Consider the following 17130-nt stretch of genomic DNA (forward strand, 5'->3'; position numbering starts at 1 on the left):
AATTGTAATTAGAAAGAGCTACCTCTTTAGATTACTGAGAGCTTACTACAGAATGGAAATGGGAGCTCAATATGCTGACACAATGTTTAAATCAAAAGTTCTTAACTAGGAGTAAATTGGTTGATTCCTTTTGAGCAAAACCATTTTGTGTACCTAAAGCCAGTATCCCACAGCAAAATATAATACTGCATTTTCAAAACTATGCTTAAAGTCTGCCTCACCACTTGGACACCTGTTGAGTATAAGGATTTGCTCTACTACTGGTTTTAGTGATTTTTATGTGAAGATTTCTCTGACCTGAAATTTGTCAAAACTGCTGAAGAGTTGGTTTTTTTTCCAGTTTAATGAGGCCATTATTATTACTCATTGCCTTGTGGTTTTAAGCCTTTTGAAGTAATATATTTAGTGAAACCTTTATCAAATACAGGATATTCCTTGTGATATTGTTGGGATGAATCACAGAATCATTGAATCAACCAGGTTGGAAGAGACCTCCAAGATCAGCCAGTCCAACCTAGCACCCAGCCCTATCCAGTCATCTAGACTGTGGCACTGTCTCATCCAGTCTTTTCTTGAACACCTCCAGGGATGGTGACTCCACCATTATTGGCTATTGGGAGATTATAACAGATGGGAGCTTATACTGGACTGTAACATTTTTACATTGTCATGGTTATGCTAATGCAAAAAAAACCAAACAAACCAACCCCAAATCTTGCTTCTATAAACCAAATTCTCAAACATCCACCTGTTAAGGTATTCAGAGAATGAACTGTTAATGATCTGAATCACAAACAAGATGTTAGACCTTGTCATTTGTGAATCCACTCCCTTTTTTAATGGCTGAAGATTCAAACAAGTGAACAGTTTGCAAATGTTATTTAACAAATTATACAGGAAGGAAAAGTAGAAGGAAAACTGAAATTAATGTCTTGTGAAAGAAAGGGAGAACAAAGACAGCTCTGAGGGGACATCCTCGCTTGTTTGCGTTAATTACTGTAAAATTACTGAGGCGTTGGAAAAAAGCAATAAACATCCAAACTAAATACACATAACTAACAATTAAGCAGCGAGCTTGACTTTTATTGTAGCCTTAGACACTAACTTAGCAGTTTTTTAGCAGTCTGCTTGAAGGAAACTGACTAAAGAGTTTATTGTGGCCGTGCAGATGATTTGTTGTCCCTGAGCGGTTGCTGCTTTGCGCATCTAAGAGAATGTGCGCGATCACCGCTGCGTTGCTACAAGAAGGTTTTATGGTGCTGTAAGATTAAGAATAGTGATGAAAGCAGAAGTATTAGTCATGTTTGAAGAACCTGCAACACACAGTTGTAAAATACTGTGGATCTATTCTTCCCTGATAAAGCCAAGTCAAGCAATTGAGTGTTTTTGGTTTGGGTGTGGTTTTTGTCTTTAATACTAGATGGAAATAAGATTGGCAGTCTTGTCTAGGGGAATTTCACCAGGAGAGTCCCACCAAAAAGGGAGGGTTACATTAGAGATGCTGGACCTGGCACAAATCTCTCTCTTTGTCTTTAGAATGAGAGATATTACTGAGGAATTGGTACATGTCCATAATAGAATCATAGAATGGTTGGATGAGGCCTTGAGCAGCCTGTTCTAGTGGGAGGTGTCCCTGCCTCTGGCAGGGGGTTGGAACAGGATGAGCTTTGAGGTCCTTTCCAACCTAAACCATTCTATAATTAATATTGTTCCCGTCTCTCCTTTATACTTAAGAAAGCTTGTTTTATCAGTGTGAGGAATCAAACAAGTTTCTTTGTTGTTTTGTTGTAAATGTCTTGCTGTGTCTTCTGTTATTGAGGGAAGCGTAGTGTTTTTTGTGAGTACAACATTTGGATCAGTGATTTGTTTCAGTCAGTAATCATAGCATGATTAAGTTCTTACTTACTGTCACTGGAGGAACATATATCGCATCACAGAGAAATGAGTTAAGACTTTTTATTTACCTTAGTGTATAGCAAGGCTTAAATTGTTATTTTTGTACAATTCTGAGCCTATTTTGAACTGCATATCTGTAGGTTTGCTTATGAATAATCCAAAGGAGAGAAGAAAAATATAATCAGAGCATCTATATTCTTTGATTACTTACTACCACATTTTCTTTTTTCCTATTGAGGTGAATCAAGTCCAACTCGTCGAGAAGCTGTGAAAAGGAAGACTGAGGAATACCTTATGCGTGCTGAGAAAATTTCCAGTCTCTGCCATAAGTCCTCTGAGGATGGATCTGCTGTTTCTGTGGTAGGCTTTAAGTTCTTTTTTTGTGAACCAGAATTGACTGCAGTTCTACTGTCTTGTCTTTAGCAAAGCATGTTTGAGATAGGCATTCAAAAACTGCCTACAATTTCTAGAGTCCAAGGAGTACTTCGAGGTTTTACTTTTGTTGCCATTCTTTCCTGATTCTTGGTGGTTACATTTCACAGCCTTATGGAGTCTTCTTGATTTAATACAGGTCTGTTTTTTCACTCACGTTCCTTCTACATAGGTGTTTTGGTTTGAGGCTAATTGGAACATTTTGCTGAGAGAAATTAAATCCTTAGCTGTGAGAAGAAAGGAAAAAAAAAACCCAACAGTAACCTGTGTCCCTCATTTTTCTGCTGAGAAGTGCAACTAGTCAAAAATATAAATAAGACACTTCTCACATGCTGCTCAGCTCTCAGTTCGGTTCCTTCTCTCTGGCAGTCTGTGTGGTTGCCTCTGTCTTAACTCTTTAATCCAACCTAACCTTTTTCCTCTTAACCTCCTTGTCATCTTTTTGACATCTCACCTCAGATCTCCAGATTTATCACGTGAGATATACAGGGATTAGTCTGGTTATTTCTGAAGAGAGGGAAAGAGGGATGGGGGAGGAGGTTTGAGTCGGGAGCCCTCCTGGCAATCTGGTTGTTCTGGGAGGGATTTTGTGTTTCTGTATTGCTTTTAACTTGTATATAACTGTAAATATTGTGTATATATCTGCTTGTAAATTGTGCTAAGATGTAAATATAGCTTCATTCCTTAACTTCCAGCTGGCTGAGTCTAGTCTGGGCAATATCATTGTGTATGTGTGTAAGGTAACTCCCAAACCATTGCAACACAGTTTGTGATGTAATGTGTCTAAAAATTCTAAAGAATTTAAAGGTAAAGCAAAAAGCCTTACTGGAATGTCAGATTTCTTTTGACTTCTGCATGAGGATATTACTCAGTCTTGTAGGGAATAAGAGGGCTGTTGGCTTCTTTAGCCTAACACATAATGGTGTATCAGAAGTCAGTCAAGCGTGTGGCAGGGGAATGAGATGAATTTCACACCAAAGAAGTACTTACTTGAACAGGGGTTCTTCTTGATCCCTTCAAATGTCTCTCTTGGATAAGCTTGAATGATCAACTGCTTCTTGATTTTTGAGGAGTTTCTGTGGAAACTTTCAGATTCTTAAGCAGAAACACCCTTATCTGTACAAAAGGTGAACAAAGCTTGTTCCAAGATACCTTCAGTACATTTTTACTTTGCCCTTCCCCAAACAGTTCCTTTGGGTCTTACCTCTTCTTTAGACTTCTACTGCAGCTCTGCTAAACTGTGTGTGATTGTGGATGGCCACCCTACTGTGGTAAATATAAAAGCTGCCAACTTCTTGCCTCTCTACTTTTATGTCAAGTGAGAGCAAAAGGGACAGAAGATTATTGCTGCTTATTTTGCACAGATCTGCTCATTTTGAAGGGTAACCTTTTATATACTGAGAGCCCAAAAGTGCAATTTTGAAGATGTTCCAAATTGAATATATTTTGTGAAACTTGGAGTCTTGCTGCTGCTATGAATTGTACTTTGAACAATTTAGTATTTTGGACTGATTTGAACTCCTACTAGGTAGCCTTTAGGTCAAACATCCCTGAAAATGAAGAAGAATCTATACTGAATGAATACCTCAGTGTGTTTGGAAACCACAGAACAAGAAAAGCAACAAACCGTGAACAGCCTGTTCTTGCCTTTTTACAAGTTTAAAAACTGATTGTGGTTGGGAAGGAGGAAGAAATAGGTTGCACTTTTGTATGTGAACTTGAGAGGCAAAGTATTTCCTCTTTTATGCTGTACTGGATAAGGCACATGCCTTCTGTCCAGATCCACAGGAAAGCAGGATTAATTGGGATAAGACAAGGGGAAAAAAACCCTAAAAATGGTGAAAACAGAAAACCTCTTTGTGTTGAAAAGTTAGGGCAAATTTTACTCTGCACAAGTGAAATGTTGCACCTGGCTTATTTTCCTTTTGACAGAGAAAACAAATTTTCCACAATTTGGCTTTTTTTCAACCTAAGTCTCTATGTGTATTATAATATCCTTTATTTGCTGCTGTCCATAAAGCATTGAAATTTGCTAGCATCAAGGGCAGGTGGTGCTGATGGGTCATGATGGTTGTGGTGAAGAGCAGTTTGTCTTTTACTTGTTGGCTGAAAGTTGAATGGGAGAAGGACTTATCTCACAGAGTTATTTTAAGGGTAGTGGTAGGATCCACTAAAAATTGGCATGCTCTTTGCTTGGGTTTGGTATCTTAAGGGAAATGAGGAAGGTGACACTGCATGCTGGCTGCTGAGCATGAATTACTCCACACCACACAAACAGTGATAAGTGCACTGAAGTGGCCTGCATCTATATACTGTGATTTCTGGGAGATACAAGTGGAAACATGCAGAATCTTCATGTCCTTCTCTTGAGGAAATTAGGTCTAGAGTGTGTGAGGTTGGTGTGTATGCCTCCTTGCAGTGTCACTCTGCACGAGCTGAAGGTTTCTCTAACCACTATTTACATACCGTTGGTCATGATGGGGGAGGCTGGTCTGTTACCACTGGCACTTCCTGCTGCTGTAGGTCATGCTGATGGTTGCAGGATATATATGTTTAAATAATGCTGTACTATACCTTCTTTGCTCACATGCATCTGTAAAGAGTTCTGTTGTTAACTGTCTTGTGCTGGAGGGACACTGAATTCTTCGAGGAGAATCACTTCACCTATAGGAAGCCTTTTCTAAAAGCCTGACCAAGAGCTGCTATGTCTGGTAGCCCTGCACAGTTTGGATCATACAACTGAAACTGGTTTACAAGAAAATGCTAAACAAATCCTGTACCCTAGTGATAGCTGTGCTTGTATTACAGAGTGCCTTTTTTTCTGTGGGAAGCGTGATTTATTGCAGGGAACTTCATGGTCTGTAAGGGTTGTTGAGGCTGCTTTCACCTTGGAGAAAGTGGTCTGACTAGTAAGCAAGCATGAGTGCTTAAGACAGCATGTTCTTATTCATGATCTGGTGCTACAATGCAGAACTCCTTTGTCACACATGCCTTTGTGTTTCCTGTTGTGCCCTCACAAGGAACAACCACAGTGATCACCAAAACTACACTCACCTGCCTTTCTTAGGCATGACATTTCATTACTTTTTTTTGTCCACCAGGCCAGGGAAATGTCCAGCAGGGCAAAAGGTAAGCTCAGAAGTGCAGATTTAATATTGTCCTCCACCCTCTCACCCTCTCATATCACAGGATCACAGAAACATTCAGGTTGGAAAAGACCCTCAGGATCACCAAGTCCAACCAATATCCCTACTCTACAAGATTCACCCTAAACCATGTCCCCAAACACCACATCCAAACGACTTTTAAACACATCCAAGGCTGATGACTCAGCCTCCCTAGGCAGCCCATTCTGATGCCTGATCACTCTTCCTGTGAAAATGGTTTCCTAATGTCCACTCTAAACCCACTCAGTCACAACTTGAAGCCCTTTTTCTTGTTCTATCACTATTGACCTGTAGGAAGAGACCAAACACCATATATTCAAAAGCCCTGGGCTGCCAGCTATAGTGAGCCATGGACAGTGGTCTCAAGCTTCTGAACACACCCCAGGCCACCTGTCTGCCATCTGAAGGTGAAGCATGGTGGCATTTTTGCTGGGGGCTTTAGACAGAAGGCTTTTCCAAGACCAGATTTCCCTGGAGGGAAGGGCCTGGCATTTCAGAGCTGAGAAGGAAAAATTATCTGATGCCCTGGAAACCAAACAAAGAACAATAGCAGTTTGTTAATTTTCTTGCCTCAGCAAAAAGCCAACAGTGCTATCCTTAAGGGCTGCATACTTAGCAACCACCTTGCTGCTGGCAGGTTTGAGTGGCAAAGAGAGGAGCTTAAGTGGAGGCGTTTGGAGAACCCTTGACACTGTTTAAAAAAGGTTATGGATGGAGGGCTTAAGGATGGATAGAAGACTTAAAGCTGAATAAAAGCACAGGGAACTGATGCTACTGTGACTGACCATGAACTGGGAACTTAATTGGCAGGGTCTTGTAAACACTGAGAAAAGTGTTGCTGTGACTGTAGGAGTAGGAGATGTGGAGACTGCTTCTGGAAGTTGTAAACAGGCATGTAGAGTTTCTGGAAATACGAGCTGCAGCAAATGCTGTCCTTTGTCTTCCTCCCCTGGCACAGCATGGCAGTCTCAAGGGACTTCTCAATGACAAACACTCAAGAATACTGTGTAACAACAGCAGCAGTCCATTTTGCAGGTTCTTAATCTGTAATTTCTCTTCTGCTCCTTTATAAGTAGCACCTCTGGGGAGTCACCCTCTAAGGGAATACAATGTCATTGGCTTTCCTGGTCGCCTGGGCACACTGCTGCCTCATCTTCAGCTACTATCTACCAGTATCCCCAGGTCCCTTTCTTCCTGGCTGCTCTCCAACTACTACTCTATCCCCAGCCTGTAGCACTGCTTGAGGTTATTGTGGCCAAAGCGTAGAACCCTGCACTCAATCTTGTTCAGCCTCATCCCATTGGCCTCTGCCCACCCATCCAGCATGTCTAGGTGCCTCTGCAGGGCTCTCCTACCCTCCAACAGACTGACACCTGCTCCTAGCTTGGTGTCATCTGCAAACTTAGTGGTGCTGGACTCAGACTCCTGGTCCAAATCATTAATGAAGATACTGAACAGGGCTGGGCCCAGCATTGATCCCTGGGGGACACCACTAGTGACAGCTGCCAACTGGATGTGGCACCATTCACCACCACTCTCTGGGCCCAGCCCTTCAGTCAGTTCTTGACCCATTTAACTTTGTTGGTATTTTGATGCCTTTTTTTCTCCACTTTTTGAAATGATTTCTGATTATACCTGACCTCTCTTTGTTTACCTATTCAGAATTGTGTCTTTTAGTGACATTATCAAAACTGTTGTCTTTTAAAATGTCTTTTTTTGTTTTCTTATCAAAGCAATTTAGTAATAAGAGATACATGCAAGCTTGATGGCCAAACAGGAAAAGCAATCTTCATTCTCTGTGTTTTTTCATAAGATATTTTACTTCCTAAAATTCTTATGAAATGTAAATGAAAATTACATGGGATGTAAAGAAAATGCACTGCTGTAGTTCTGCAAGATGTAATTTTGACATTAATTGAGAAATTTGTTCTCAAGGCTTTGAAGGTCACATCCAGGATGTGTCCCAGCATTAGGAAAGATACAGTCCCCAACAGATGATCACTGGACACAGCTCTGTCTGATTCAGAGGCACACAGAGATGAGGCACTTAGTGCCATGGTCTAGTTGACTGGATAGTGCTGGGGGATAGGTTGGACTGGATGAGCTTGGAGGTCTCTTCCAACCTGGTTGATTCTATGAAAGGACCAGGACTTTCTGCCAGACCAGAGGAGCTGGAAGGTCTTTAACATCTGTGGTGTGGAGCTTCACAACTCAGGCCATCTGTATCTGCTTCAAAACAAGATGTCTTGCTACAGCTGAGTGTCTGGCCATCCTATAGGTGATAGACACTGAAGTCACCAGAGGGTGAGGGATCACACTTTGATGTGCAGCTCTGCACTGGTGTTCATGACAGTGCTTTTTATTAATCTTGGTCAAAGGTAGCAGCATCAGCAGTAAAATAATTTCCATCAAATGGTGTCTGAGTCACTGAGCTGTGGATAGTGCTCTTGCCTTAAATAAGGTTACGTGAGAGGCTCTTCCTCCTATTTGGCTGGTGCTCTGCTTCTTTATTCTTCCCCTGCTCTTCTAACCACTGTCAGTGATGCAAAAGCTGAGGCAAGAGCTGTTGCCGTATTTCTTTGTATAGCTTGCAAAATGAGAGTCTTCTGAAGGCAAATGACAGTCACAGGCTGCAGAGTCTTTGCAGAGGCCAGCATAACAGTCAGTAAGAGCCTTTTCTGCTTGAATTTAGAACATGCTAGCCAAAAGGTAGTGGTGGGAAGTAAGCTGGTAAGTCAGGTAACTCCAGTTGTGCAACTCAGAGTGTAGTCTGGAAATGGTTTCAAAACATACAGATCCTAGCTACAGGGGAGAAGATTGTGGGATACTGGAGTAGTGTGCTGAGTGTTTGGACAGCCAGAGGTAGCCTGGCACTTCCTTAACAATATAAATGCCTTATTTCTAAAGGCAAATGGAGCTTTTGACTTTTTATTGCCCTCCTTCCTGTATTATATTTTTTCCCCTCCTGTATTTTTAATGAGCGCTCTGCTTTGTAGTCATTTTTTTCTTATTGCTGCCTAGATGCTGAGCTTGAATTTTTACTCTATCCAGAGGAGTGGGCAGCTTCATAGAATGCTTAATTGCTGTAGTTCTGGGAATTGCCTGTTTTGAGTTTGCTTCACGACAGAATGTGAGGCTTACCCATCACTGAGCTCTACTATTAGACTTTGCAACAGGGAAACCAAAGTGCTATAAAGAGTATAAAATAACCTGAAACAGATAAAAATGGAGAAGCTACTGGGAGCTGTGAAAATGTGGGTATGATTGTAAATTGTTTTAAGGTAAGAAGTGGCTGTAAAGTGCATATATGCAATCCAGTGTGTGTACACAGCATTACTGACTGTGCCATGATTGCAGGCATGTTAGAGAAGGACCCAAAGATACATGCTGGTTTTTCTGGCTCTCCAGATGTGATGGGTACAGAAATGTGATTCTATAGCATTATTAGACAGCTATTAAGTTCTGTAGAGATCTATGAACTTAATTCATGGCTGAAATGTTACACATAAGAGAGAATTTTAAAAGCTTGATTATCAAGAAAATGGTTATAAAGCATGCAGATAGAAGTGGAAATCTTTTACAGTAGTCTAGAGGATTTGGAAGTACTCTCTTTCATTAAGTGTGTTCCTTATAATGCTTTTGAAATCTTATAGTGAATAAACTGTGTTAGCACAAGTCTGTTTCAAAGCAAATATTTCATTATTGCAGAAATACTGCACGTTCTCAAAATACAACCCAGCAAAAGATCTCCTTTGACCTTCCAATAGCTTGCTAGAACGTGGAAGCTAAATTAGCTTTAGAGGAAAAAAAATGCATGGAGATGTTTTTTTTGTTTGTTTCTTCATGCTGAGACCTTTAGCAATTTTGTGGAATCTGGGGTGTTTCTGTTAACCACTGTTTGCACTTTTGCTTGACAGTGCTTGCATGACAAAACAATTATAAGACTCAGAAAAAATAAATAAAGCAATAAACTCTTTTAAATATCAAGCTCAGTAGGTGAACACAAAGGAAAAGTGCTTTATGCCCATGTGTGTGTGATGGAGTTTTACAGGCAGTGATTAAAAAGGTGCTGATTTTTGGGAAAGAATTTGGAAGGAGAGAAGGTAGTTGACTGGCAGTGTGAAGGGGAACTTATTTTGGGGAGGGCTTCAAGGAGGTGCTCTGGCCTTTGGAAATAACACAGTGAGGATGCTGGTAGGAAAACGTGAGTGGGGGAACAGAGGAAGTTACCTAGTTCAGAATCTTCATTTTTTCTGGAAGTTTCTGATCTTAGGGGAAAATGTCTTGATTTTCCCTGATACAGAAACATTTAATCCACATCATAGCTGCTAACCAGCAGTTTTCCATTGTGGCATATTTGTTAAATATTGCCTCAGGATGCTGACAAATTAGATAAATGGCTTTTTCATCTTGGCAGCCTAAAATCTAAGGAGCTTCACCTTTCTCTTCTACTCCCTTTGTGCAATACAAGCATATTTGGGGGAGGGCAGGTTATAGAATCATGGAATGGTTTAGGTTAGAAGGGACCTCAAAGATCATCCAGTGCCAACCCCCTACCATAGGCAGAGACATCTCCCACTAGAACAGGTTGCTCAAGGCCAACCTGGCCTTGAACACCTCCAGGGAGGGAGCGGCCACAACTGGGCAGCCTGTGCCAGTGTCTCACCACCCTCACTGCAAAGAACCCTTGCCTAACATCTACTTTGAATCTCCTTTCTGCCACTTTAAACCCATTACTCCTTGTCCTGTCATTACAAGACCTTGTCAATAGTCCCTCCCCAGCCTTCCTGTAGGTCCCCTTCAGGTACTGGAAGGCCACTAGAAGGTTTCCTCAAAGCCTTCTGTTCTCCAGGCTGCAGAGCCCCAACTCTTGTAGCCTGTCCTCATAGCAGAGCTGCTGCAGCCCTCTGAGCATCTTTGTCGCCCTCCTCTGGACTCACTCCAACAGTTCCATGTCCTTCTTGTGTTGGGGTCCCCAGAACTGCACAGAGTACTCCAGGTGGGGTCAGAGGAGAGCAGAGTAAAGAAGGAGAATCGCCTCGCATGCTACCACTTTTTATGCTTAAAAGGAGTTTTGTATTCAACAGCTCTGCAAATGAATCTCTCATAGTTGTGAGGAGGAGATCCAGGTCTGTGGTTCTAGTGGAGATGCACGTTGAATTTTTGGCGAAAGACTTAATGAATTATCTCTGTTGACAACTTGGAAACTTGTGAAAATGTGTGTTCACATGCCAGAGGTGTATGTGATGCTTAAGAGGTTGATCTTTGTCCCAGAAGGCTGCCTCTTGAAACGTTCTTCCCTCCTCTGGTGCACAAGATTTGAGTTTTCCCTGAGAAACTACAAAAGATAGCATGCACACAAATCTGTGCATATTAACTACTTAAATAGTTAGTGATAATTTCTGGAGTAATGAGCCATAGCTGCAACCTTTTTCTGAGGCAGTCTCAGGAATCATTTCTGTTGTGCTTCTGATTAAGAGGATTTCATAAAGTTAGCCAGAAAGCAGGGGAGCCTAGTTTATACTTCTGTATTTTATGTTTTTCAGACTTAATAAAGCCTTCTCATTTGCTTTCTCCTCCTCAGTGATGTCTGAATTAGTCTGTGTCCAGAATACTTGTAAGGCTTTGATAGATTATTGTGATGGTCTGAGAATCGATTAATTGATTGCCAGGTTCCATTAAGCCTAGAAAGTATGAAAATCAACTGTTTTTCTTTTTGAAATGTTTCTTGTCAATTTTCTCCCCCCCCCCCCCCCCTTTCCCCCCTTCCCTCCCCCCCCCCCCCTATTTACTTGCAAGGTTTTTTTGTGATGTGTGTGGGTTTTTTTGTTTTTTTTCTTTTTATTCCTCCCCAATAAGGACAAACAGAAAACTTCTCCTTTCATCTTCACTGTCTCTGATTTATGATAAATTTAGTTTCCTTCGGCCTGGCATTTGCTTCAGCAGGCAGTCTTCCTTCAAGTACCACCCTGATTGATGTATAATCTTTGATATCTTCCATTAGCCTCCAGGATCACTAAGTTCAAGGCCCTCTTGGAACCTAAGGAGCCCTGCCGAGGAACTGAAGGCCTTCAGAGTCCTTGGGGTGATTGACAAGGTAATTCTTCAGTGTCTCTTCAAGAGTTCAGTCATAAATCGACTGCATGCTGACATTTTGTCTTTGAAGCTGTGGATCTTAAGGATATGAAACAAAAGGGGAAAATGACTCAAATACATCTGCACTTTAAAATAACAAAAGCAGAAGAAAAAAGGCTTTTATCTAAGCAATTCATGTAAGGTCATGCAAAATATATTTGAGCTAAAGGATAAGGTACATGTTTGGTAGCATTCAATAGAAGGAGGCCTGTTTTTCAAACATGAAGTCATAGGTACAATACTGGGCTAAGGATGAGCTGCATAGTCTGGTGGATATTTGAAATACAGAAGGGTAGAAATTCTGACTGTCAAACTGTCACTTGAAATAGGAGCTGGGGAGGGGGGAGCATGGGACTGGTTTGCCTTCTCTGAGAATTTGGAATTGAAATCCCCCACCAAGGCAGAGATTCAGTAATGAAGCCAAGGGTTTTTTTTCCTTAATTCATGCAGATAATGTCTTCCAGAATCCCAGGGTAACACTCCTCTGTAAACAGTGAAGAACCATATGGACTTTTTTTTTTGCAAGCCTAATTAAGAGACTGGAAGAATTGCTACATTGTTTTGATAATGCTGATGAGTTATCACCTTACCAAATACTTTTAAGATGATGTATTATTCAGCAATGTAACAGTGGCTAATGCAGACTGTAAAGGCTCATTTCCTTTTTGCTGTGCCAGTTCCCTTGTGCCTTTTGATAGTTCTTTATGTTGTTGCTGGGTTGTGCAGGATGTACTGATGCATGCTCAGTGGATGCATTTCTAACATGCATCAGAAAAGCTGTATCTAGTCTCTTAGGGTCTGTATGTCTCTGTTTCTTTTTCTTGTTCTACTGAACCTAGCTATGGGGAATGATTTTTGGTTTTCTTTGCCTGTTTTGTTGTAATGATGTGCATAAGTTGATAACTTCTCCTCAGAGGGCTAGATGCATTAGGTTTTATGATTGGTTTTATAGCATGCTACATTTTCTCATCTCTGACTTCATATTCGTTGTATCTTCTTCCCTCAGTTGTAAGTACAGAATTTAGCCTCTGTTCCATGCTGTGTATGCATCAGAGAGGCAATCTGGAAAGATCACCTATCTGTTGGCTTAGTAGGCACTAACTAAATTAGTGGCCACTAAATGGAGGCAGTAGGCATGGACTTTGTGAATTAGTCTGACAGTGTGAGGCTGCAGAAGTGTTGGATATGAGCCAAGAATGGCCTTTTTTTTTTGTTTGTTTTAATAAGATTAATGAACATTTACTGGAGAAGATACTTGGTCAGAATGAAGCTTTTGGTGTCCTTGGTGTTGTCAGATCTCCTGGATCTCTCTGGGCAGAGCTCTGCTAAATGTCTAAGAGAGATGTATGTGTTCAGATCTTTCAGGCAGAGCTGAGAAGAATCAGGGCTCTGGTGATGACAAAAATAGAAGATCTTAGTGTTGGAGATATGCAGAGGGAGTAAGAAGTCTGTGTATACAGCTGGTATACTCCTGTGTAAACAGTATCTTAGGGGTTAGAGTTAATGCTTAATTATTTTATGAAAAAATGAACAGTAGTATTCCAGGTGTGTTTGAACTTCCAGATCCTCCTTATCATGAACTTAGTTTTATTCCGAGTGTGCTGTCTATTTTCATATAGTTTTGAATCTTCATAAAGTTGTGAGGCAAATGAAAAGCTGCTCTAAGCCCAGTGTTCAGAGCTAAATGCATGTGAATATGAAGAAGTGTGTGCATGTATCTGTGTGCTGAAGATTGCCTCTGCTTTTGGGGTGAAGCACCATCTCACTGCCTTCCTCCCCATCACTGTTCTTCTCCATCTTCTCTGCTCGCATATGCCTTAAAACGTTATGGAGAAATCCAAATAGATGTGTTAAGTATCCTTGCTGGAGCCAAGTGGGTGACACAGTGTATTTCTTCTTAAGAATGGGTTCTGGTGTTCAGGGCCAGCACTGAAGATGCCATCCTTTTTGCACAAGTCTGTAACACACTCAGCATCACCCAGAGTTTTGCCTGATAATACTCTTCTCCTGTTCAAACCCTGAGGTGGCTGCTTTACTCCCAGCAGAAAATGGATGTGTGAGTAGTTATGTGCCACTGGTATATTTTACTGCAGTCTAGCCTAATCCTGTAGGAGACCAGTTTAAACATACTAACTTAAAAGTGGTGATGATTGGTTTGCAAACTACTTGTTCTCCCACTGCTGTGTGAATCCCAGAGTGGTGTTTGCTGACTGCAGTGCTGTCTCAAGAAAACCAGCTGTTAACCTGCACTCTGTCAAATGCTGCAAGGTTCAGTGCTCTCCCTTAGAGTAATGTCAGTCTTTGTTCTTCTTTTGAAGCCCCTTGAAGTGTTTTGAATTTGCTTTATTTTCACAGACAAAATGCTTGTTGCTACCTGAAACTCTGGGTTTTCCAAACTCTTTTAGCCTAGGCAGTAAATGATTAGACATGTAATTTCAGTCTCGTTTATTTCCAGTGTGCCACCTTTCCCTCTGTCTGCCTTTTCACCTTCCTTGTCACCTGAATCATTTTTGCTGTGTTTTCTGCTGAATATGAGAAATCTTGGTGTTATTAAACTCATTAAAATAGTGTGAAAACTCACAGAATGACTATATCTGTGCCTTGCCTTACGTCCTTCTGCTTCTGTTATCACTCAAAGGCTGTTGTTTAAATCCCAACTGTTTTAATAGACCCTAGAGGACCTATGCATTGCTCAAGGAACCCAGTTTTCTGCAGTGCTACTGCTGCTTCTGGTTTTGCTCACTTCGTGGTGTCAGAGGTTAGCTAGGTGATGTCTGCATGTGGTTTATGTGCTTATTATGGGAAGAGTCTGTGAGTAGATTTGACATCACTATTTCTAATTACAAAAGTTTCTTTTGTCCTGCAAATGTTGTGGACTCTGAGGTGCTACTAATTGGGCAGCAAACTCTGGTTAGTATAATCCCACTAAAAACAAGCTGATTTCTGAGTTCTATATTCTTATATAGAAGAGCACTGTTATCACTAACCAAGAATGGTAATTTATTTTATCAGTTCATGTATCTAAAATCAAAACCACTTCTTATGGAATAGCAAAGATTTTTGCTTTGGAAATTTGCCTAATTAAAAATTAAGGTGGCATGTTCTGTGCTGAATTTCTGCCCCAGGCAAATCTTTCCTTTGTAGCTGCAACTGGCCCCTGTAGAAACAACTTTGTTATGGTGCTGCTGGATACCTTCACAAGGCTGTTTTGAACCAAGTTTCTTATTATTTAGACCCCTCTCTTATTATTCATTCAATTTTAAGATTCATCTTGAAAGTGGAGTGCATTAAGTAATAATTATGCCTCTGTAACCAACAACTGTCGTCTATATCTCTCCTATGCCTTCCCTTAGTCCCCCATCAAGCTATATTGTATATGCTGGCACTGGTGTGACTGTGATGAGTCCTTTTGCAGATGTCTGTGTTCAATACTCTGTTAAGCTCTATTATACAAGCTGAAATTTTATAGAATAAAATACTAACGCCAGGGCCCTACTGAAATTATTTGGGAGTTTCTGAAGAAGATCCCAGGATTCAAAAACTTCTTTTCTGAAGAGCTGGAAGCAATTCTGTTAAAGCTGAGTATAGGTTATTTCTTGTGGCTGTTGTGCTGTCATGAGAAGTCCTAACCCTAATGCTAGTATGTTTTGATAAACTGACTGTAGAATCATAGAATCACCCAGGTCAGAAGAGACCTCCAAGCTCATCCAGTCCAACCTAGCACCCAGCCCAAGACAATCAACCAGACCATGGCACTAAGTGCCTCAGACAGGCTTTGCTTCAACACCTCCAGGAACAGCAACTCCACCACCTCCCTGGGCAGCCCATTCCAATGCCAATCACTCTCTCTGGCATCAACTTCCTCCTAACATCCAGCCTAGACCTCCCCCAGCACAACTTGAGACTGTGTCCCCTTGTTCTGTTGCTGGTTGCCTGAGAGAAGAGACCAACCCCACCTGGCTACAACCTCCCTTCAGGTAGCTGTAGACAGCAATGAGCTCTGCCCTGAGCCTCCTCTTCTGCAGGCTGCACACCCCCAGCTCCCTCAGCCTCTCCTCACAGGGCTGTGCTCCAGGCCCCTTATCAGCTTTGGCGCCCTCCTGTGGACACCTTCCAGCACCTCAACATCTCTCTTGAATTGAGGAGCCCAGAACTGGACACAGCACTCAAGGTGTGGCCTGAGCAGTGCTGAGTACAGGGGCAGAATAACCTCCCTTGTCCTGCTGGCCACACTGTTCCTGATCCAGGCCAGGATGCCATTGGCTCTGGGCACACTATCTGCCTGCACCCCCAGGTCCCTCTCTGCCTGGCTGCTCTCCAGCCACTCTGTCTCCATCCTGTAGCACTGCTTGGGGTTGTTGTGGCCAAAGTGTAGAGCCCTGCACTTAGAAATAAGCAAAGGAACCTCATCAGTATTAACTATTTAGAATGTGTGATTACTACTTGTCCACTCATCAAGTAGAAGTGCTAAAAGGCAGAGGTATAGAGGTGCTCCCAACCACCCTTCCACGTTCTTTCCACCCCTCTACCTTATCCTCGAGTATGCCTTACATGCAAGGTGATTTTGGAGGATCTGCCAAGGGGTTTAGAAGCAGAAGGATTAGTTACAGAGAAGCAGCCCAGGGAGAAAGCACAGGCACTGATAGAGACACGCACACACTCTGTCTTATCTATGTTCTGTGTCCTTGTTTTCACACATCTAAGCAAGCCTATGAGTGCAGCAGACATCACCACTGTTTTCACACCCTGTAATCTAACTTTTCTCTCTAAAATATTCCAGCTTGCCTCAAACTACCACATTCCACCTCTATTTCCCTCAGAGTTTTGCACACAGTGGCAAAAATGGTTGAAAATCTTAAACTGAGTAATAATGGTAACTATTAATACAACTTCTAAGTGCTTGTTTCATGTTTCAATAACCTTTTATTTTCTTAATTGAGTTGCCAAGTCCTTCAAAATCAAGTCAGATACAGAGTTGATGTCAAAACTGATTTCTTGGCTCACTACCTTCCTTTCCCTACCTCTACAGGATTATTTCTACGCTACCATCATGTTTCAAACCCCAAGTAACAAAGCTTGCTTAACTTAAAAATCTGATCTCTCTCAGCCACTTGTTTTCCAAGTGGAATTTTCTGAGTGCTGTGTTGTTATAGCACTTAGTCTTTTTCTAGCTTCTTTCTTGTGTGTCTCATTAAAATTTCTTCTGACTTCAGTGAATGCTTTGTTTCACCTGACAGAAAACAGTCTTAAGATTGGATAGAGCAGTGCAGATTTTGCCCTTTCTGTTATAGAAGAGGAATTAATTTATTGCATTTTCTAGTGCAGGCTGAACTATATGAATCTTCTAGGCTCCAGAAAGAAATTATTTACGGAGGTACTTTCTTTTAAACTAATAAAATTGTTTCACTTTGCCTTCCTGTGCTAGTTTGAGGCCAGCTGAAATATTCTAGTGATAAAAATTAGATTATGGGCTGTGAAAAGGACACTGTGGTGATGTCTA

The 17130-nt window shown here is 41.4% G+C and overlaps 1 protein-coding gene across 1 annotated transcript in view; it reads left to right on the forward strand.

Moving 5' to 3' along the window:
• RPS6KC1 (ribosomal protein S6 kinase C1) overlaps positions 1-17130 on the forward strand; it is a 97819-nt gene that overhangs the window by 41694 nt on the left and 38995 nt on the right. The window contains exons 8-9 of the mRNA XM_064164490.1: positions 2135-2256; positions 11500-11592. Of these exons, the coding sequence (XP_064020560.1) occupies positions 2135-2256; positions 11500-11592 (215 nt within the window). The remainder of the gene's footprint in view (positions 1-2134; positions 2257-11499; positions 11593-17130) is intronic.

The sequence above is a fragment of the Pogoniulus pusillus genome, chromosome 25 (assembly GCF_015220805.1).
Source record: "Pogoniulus pusillus isolate bPogPus1 chromosome 25, bPogPus1.pri, whole genome shotgun sequence".
NCBI lineage: Eukaryota > Metazoa > Chordata > Aves > Piciformes > Lybiidae > Pogoniulus > Pogoniulus pusillus.